The 6,000-nt window shown below is 41.9% G+C and overlaps 1 protein-coding gene across 1 annotated transcript in view; it reads left to right on the top strand.

Annotated features, from left to right (window-relative positions):
- Positions 1-981: 981 nt before the first annotated feature.
- Positions 982-6,000, top strand: part of AIFM1 (apoptosis inducing factor mitochondria associated 1) — a 39,005-nt gene continuing 33,986 nt past the window's right edge. Inside the window, exon 1 of the mRNA XM_047082073.1 lies at positions 982-1,224. Within this exon, the coding sequence (XP_046938029.1) occupies positions 1,119-1,224 (106 nt within the window). The 5' untranslated portion in view covers positions 982-1,118. The remainder of the gene's footprint in view (positions 1,225-6,000) is intronic.

Here is a 6,000-nt window from a genome sequence, read left to right as displayed (position 1 = left end):
CCATACAGTTTCTCTTGCTCTGGCTCTGAATTAGTCATTCTTATTACCTAAGTGAGAATTAAATGATAGTATATGTCATCTCCCTAACTAGTGACCACTTTATACTTTTCCACATGCCCCAGAGCCCCTTTGGTAGTACAGTCCAAGTGGCAAGTATTCATTAAATCCTTGCTAAATGAGTAAGTAACCCCAAACCTCGGAAAAGGCACGTTTATATTTTGCATAAAGTCAAATATTATTTCCAATTCAGCTTACATTTGGGAGAGTCAAAACACCTATTTACACTCCACCCCTCACCCTACTATTCCTCCCACAACTCTAAAGTCCTGCTGAGGATTTCTCGGTGAAACACGAACTCTTTTTGCCAGCATCCTTGCTCTCAAGCACAGAAGTCCTAACAGGAAACTATCCGCAGTACCTGGTACAGCATCTAGGACATAAAATTCCACAATATAAAAAAAAAACGATATGGGGAAAGAGAGCACGGAAGGATTACTTGCAGAAAAAGGGATTGGGTGGGAAAGTGCCAGCAATTTGTAAAAGACGGAAGTCCACTCCGAATCTGGGAAGCCAGGTGCTCTGGCTCAGACCTATGGAAAAACTGGAAGTGGAATACAGCCAGAGAATCCGGAAGGCTTAGTACCTAGTAGTTAGCAGCCTAAGACAGAACAAAATGCGGTGCTATGGCCACGGCAGCAGCACAGGCCACAACTGCCAGGCAAAGTGGCTCCACGGCTCCCTCCTTGGACAGTTTTCCAAACTCGATCAGCGGAACACTTTACCACCAACCCGTTGAAACTTGCAAAAACCTCCGGTCGGGGTCTTTGCAATAGTGCGGGCAGCAAGGCGCATGCGCAAATCTCTCACCGTGCGAGCCAATCGCAATGCGGCGCTGAGTACTACGCCTGCGCAGTAGGCCGACAGTCGCTCTTCCCCCTTCTTCTGCTCTAGCTGGCCTGGGTAACCGTCCAATACTCTCCCGGAGCTGGGAGGAGGAGTCAGCGTGGAGTGCGTGTGAAGGGAGCTGGGGGGAGCGGGCCGGGGCCCACGGTGTTTGACCCGTCGGTCGGTCAGTGAGAAGAAAGGAAAGGAGGAGGTGCAGAGTAGCGGTTGCCGAAATGTTCCGGTGTGGAAGCCTGGCAGCGGGTGCCTTCAAGCAGAAGCTGGCGCCCTTGGTGCGGACAGTGTGCGTCCGAGGCCCGAGGCAGCGGAACCGGCTCCCAGGTGACTGACCCATCCCGGGCAACCCCGACCTCGCAGACCAAGGGCCAGGGTTCCATAAGCTCCCTGTGCCTCGCAGCCCTCCCCCTGCCTCCTCCCCGGGAAAAACTTAACCCACTCACAGCCGCGTGAATTCTGAATGGCGGGATCCAAACCCTGAGTTTCACAAGCCGTGCCGACCTGACCTTCAAGGGCTTTGAACCAAGTAGTCGGGTTGAGGCCTTTTCCTAGGAGGGTTTGCTATTCAGGGATGACAGAACAGCTAGCTGTCTCGTATTGTCCAGTGCCACCTCCCGGCCACCCCTAGTCCGCCTTTTTAGAGCAATGAGGTCAAGTAGACTTTGTCATTTACTGATTGTGAGACTTGAAACAAGACATTTAAGCCCGATGCCTTAGTTCCTTCTGTAAATGAGGATATTACCTGCTCTACTTTCCAAACTCCAGATGAGATCCATAGATTTGAGCGCCCTGTGAAACAGAAGCAGCGCAGTTCAAGTACGGAGTCGTTCGGTTGTGCGCCAGACACCAGGAGAGTCCTCTCAGAATTAATTTGAGATGTCTGGTCCGTGTAATTCTTGGTGGTCTTTAATTCTCCAAAGAAACAGTTTGCAGGGCACATTGTGTTTGTCCTCCGTGAAGTTGTTTCCCCAAATTTTAGAGCTGGAAGGGATTTTGTGGTAAAGTTCAACCCACTCATTTTATAGATAATAAACCGAGACACAGAAAGATGAAATTATTTTTCCAAGGTCACATACCTAATTAATAGGTAGAGCAAAGAATAGTTTGCTGGTCTCTAGGCCCCTAATCCACTTGCCACAACTCCACACTGCTTCCTAAATTTGACCTCAAAAGATTAAGAATTCATCTGATTCTCCTTTAGCCCACCTTGCATGAAATATCCATGTACTTATCTGAGCATGTCTTGAGCTTGCTCATTTTCAACCTGCACAACTTAGTGGGGGTAATGAATTATCCACCTGTAAGAGGTGCTGGGTTTTTTAAAATCTGTTTTTGAATGATCACCTGGTGACATTCACATTTGCAATGTAAGGAGTTATCCTCGAGGCCTTTCCAGTGCAGAACCACCTTCTGGGTGCTTTAAAAATAAGATGTGGAAAATATTTCCCTTAGATGGTTAGTCTTTGCAAATGTGCACTTGAAAAGTTTTTCCAGTTGCTATGCCTCAAGAAAACGTTTCCTAATGGGTGTATCTGAGGGCACATCCTAAAACATATTGCTCTTGGAACTTAAAAACCTCTGCTTTAGGTTTTAAACTAATATGCCATCTATGGTGTTATCTGTATGGGTTTTATGCATTGAAACGATAGTGCTCTATGTAAGCTGTACATAAATTTACACAGAAACTTAGGTAAGCTGAAGATTTTCATCCACACTAGCCTTTCAAACTCTGTGTACTTATTTTGTTTAAAACTCACAATTTTTACCAGTACTCTGAAGTCTGACCAAAAGTTCTCATTAAATAAATATGGATTTGTAATGTTAAATTGATTTATTAGATATTTGAAGGTGGTTGGTGATGTTAAAACTACTGAGAAATACAGACGTTTTTCCATTGCATGATTTTGTTTGAAAGCAGTGTGCTGTAGAATATGTTCTGACTTCTTGACATATCCATCCACGTCTTTGTATACACTTATTCTTTGTCCTTTGGCCAAGCACCAGAGTACAACATCATATGCCTTTAGAAATGGGTGGGGTGGGGTTACAATTTCAAAAAGAAATCATATAATTTTAGGAATTAACCCTGTTTCGTTAGCTTTATTATTGTTTATAATCTGGTTTCTTTTTCAAGTAGTAACATCTGCCGTATGTTTTTGCATAGGTGGAGAAGAGGTGCTCTTTATTTATATGCCAATTTCCCTTCGTTTTTTCCTTTTCTCCTCCCACCCCCATTTCTTTGTCAAGATGTTACCAAACTTTAAACCCACCTTGAAAGATCTCATCCACATCTGTCGCCATTGTCAGATTCATTTTCATTATATGTTACCTTTTGCCTTAAAACCATAATTGCTGTTATTTATTTACTTTATTTGGATGCTCTGCCTCTTTCCAGAAATAATTGAAGGCAGTTAATGGTGACTACTTTATGTCTGCATTCAGCACTGAGGAGCAGATAGGTTAGGTAATGGATATTTTCTGTTCTGTAGTATTTTATTAGGTTACCAAACATTGTGTTGCCCATGTGATCAAACTGATCACCAACCCTTGACCTGAGGGTCAAATGTTTGAACCATTTTTCTCTAATCAGAAGAATTCTCACCTCCTTAAGAAGGAAACTGGACTCCTTGTGGGCAAGGATCTAGAATTACTGGGAACTGCCAAATGACACTTTTTTTTTTTTTTTGAAGCCCAGAAGATGAGCCGTTCCCCACTCTTTTCTGCTGAGGCAAAGCTTTCCAGAAGAAAAATTTTGGCAAGTCAGCCTTTTCTGCATCCAATTAATAAGTTATATTGTCTAGGCATTTTCTAACATTTTAAGGGAGTTGCAGCATATTGTAACTTTTTTCTAGATCATGTTTCCAAAAGCTGCCTGGTCTTGTAAATCAAAGAGGGCTGACCCCACGCCTACTGAATGAGAATGTCCTGGAGAAACCCCTGGGGATTTATATTTTAACGCCCCGTGATGTAATTCTTATGATCAGGCAAATTTGGGAAATACTGTTTTAAGGTTTAAAGAAAACAGACTGAGCAACTTTGAGTCTCTTGTAATTTGTGTTAATCCCATTTTCTGATACTCAGAATAGTGGCAGCCATTGTCCCTCCTATACTACTGCACTACCTGAGGCCAGGGATTATGTCCTATTTATTTTTGTGTCCTCAGTGCTTTGTACAGTCTCTGGCACGTGGTAAATTCTCAGTGGCAGAGCCCTAGTACTGTGAAGGACTTAACTTTGTAGAATAGAGTTAGATTTCTTTTTTTTTTTTGTCCTCTAAATCATTTTTCCTCTGTTGCCTTTCTTCAGAGTGGTTCACACTGCACTGTAGTTATTACTACTATGATTCGTCTAAAATAACAGCAAGGGTTTATGCTAAAGAAAGGGGGGGAGTTGATAAAGGGAAATAGTTGTCGCATTCCTTATAAAGAGATACCTGGCTACAGTGGACAGACCGCGTAGCTTGTCCTGTCTTGTGTTTTATCCATGTCAGAAAAATCAGTTTAACATTCAGAAAATAAGACTCAAGAGCATATAGACCTCTTAATTATTTGAGATTCCAGGTGCCTCAATTATATGGATGTATTTCTAGAAAACACTTTCTGGAAGTATGGAAAACGAGATTATGAAATCTACAGAAATGAACTTGCCAATTTAGGTACTATTCTAATGCTAGTCTGTAGTTGTAGTTACTAAGAGCTTACTAATTTATTATTATTATTTATTTAAATTAAAGTCAGTAAACATACAGTGTAGTATTGGTTTCAGGAGTAGAACCCAGTTATTCATCACTTACATACAAGACCCAGTGCTCAGGGTCACCTGGGTGGCTCAGTTGGTTAAGCCTATGACTTTGGTGCAGGTCATGATCTCATGGTTCGTGAGTTTGAGCCCCACAACTGGCTCTGTGCTGACAGCTCAGACCCTGGAACCTGCTTCACATTCTGTGTCTCCCTCTCTCTGACCCTTCTCCTCATGCGCTCTCTCTCTCTCTCTCTCTCTCTCTCAAATAAATAAACATTAAAAAAATTAAAAATAATAAAAATAAAAATTGTTTAAAAAAAAAGACCCAGTGCTCATCTCAACAAGTGCCCTCCTTAATGCCCATCACCCACTTAGCCAACCCCCCCCTCCAGCCACTTCCCCTTCAGCAATCCTCAGTTTGTTCTCTGAATTAAAACTCTCTCATGGTTTTCCTCCCTCTCTGTTTTTATCTGATTTTTCCTTCCCTTTCCCTATGTTCAGATCTGGCTAAAACTTATTTGCAAAGACTTCTTCAAATTGTTCAGTCATTACCATAGAATTGGAAAGAATTTGTGTTTCCTTCCTTCCTTCATTAATACAACAAATATTTATTGAGCAAACACCTACTATGTGTTAGGCACTAAATACAATTGTAACAACAATTCAAGAATTGAGTCCTTGTTTTTAATGTTTGTTTTTGAGAGAGAGAGAGAGAAAGAGAGAGAGAGAGAATGAGAGGGGGAGGGGCAGAGAGAGGGAGACATAGAATCTGAAGCAGGCTCCAGGCTCTGAGCTGTCAGCACAGAGCCCAACGTGAGACTCGAACTCAGGAACCATGAGATCATGACCTGAGCTGGAGTTGGATTCTTAACCAACTAAACTACCCAGGTGCCCCCAAGAATTGAATCCTTGAACAATATAGTGAATATAGACAACAATATTATAATCAGACTTGCTAAGAGACTAGATCTTAATTATTCCAACCACTAAAAAGAAATGATAATTATGTGATAGAGGTGCTAATTACTGCTACAATGGCAATCAATATAAATGTATCAAGTAAAAAAATTGAATCCCAAGTATGAGGAAGGAAGTGCTACCTCTCTGTGTGGTCTGATTGCAGAAAATCTCAGACTGATGTTGTAATGAAAAGTCAAGGAGTAAATTGGCTTCACACTTTGGCAGGACAAGTGAAAAGACATGTTTAGTCATGATGTAAAATTTCCTAAAATTTTGAAGCTATGGGGGAGAGGTGTGGGAGTGATTTTATGGGTAAAAGAAGACTGGGGGTGGGAGAATATAAACATCCATCCAATACTTAACACCTCTTACAAAATTAAAGTCAGTTGGTAGGTATGTA

The sequence above is a fragment of the Lynx rufus genome, unplaced genomic scaffold, assembly GCF_022079265.1.
Source record: "Lynx rufus isolate CCGP_SWC_20201006 ecotype Redwood Valley unplaced genomic scaffold, mLynRuf1.p SCAF_19, whole genome shotgun sequence".
NCBI classification, from domain to species: domain Eukaryota; kingdom Metazoa; phylum Chordata; class Mammalia; order Carnivora; family Felidae; genus Lynx; species Lynx rufus.
This window is presented reverse-complemented; position numbering and strand designations above follow the sequence as displayed.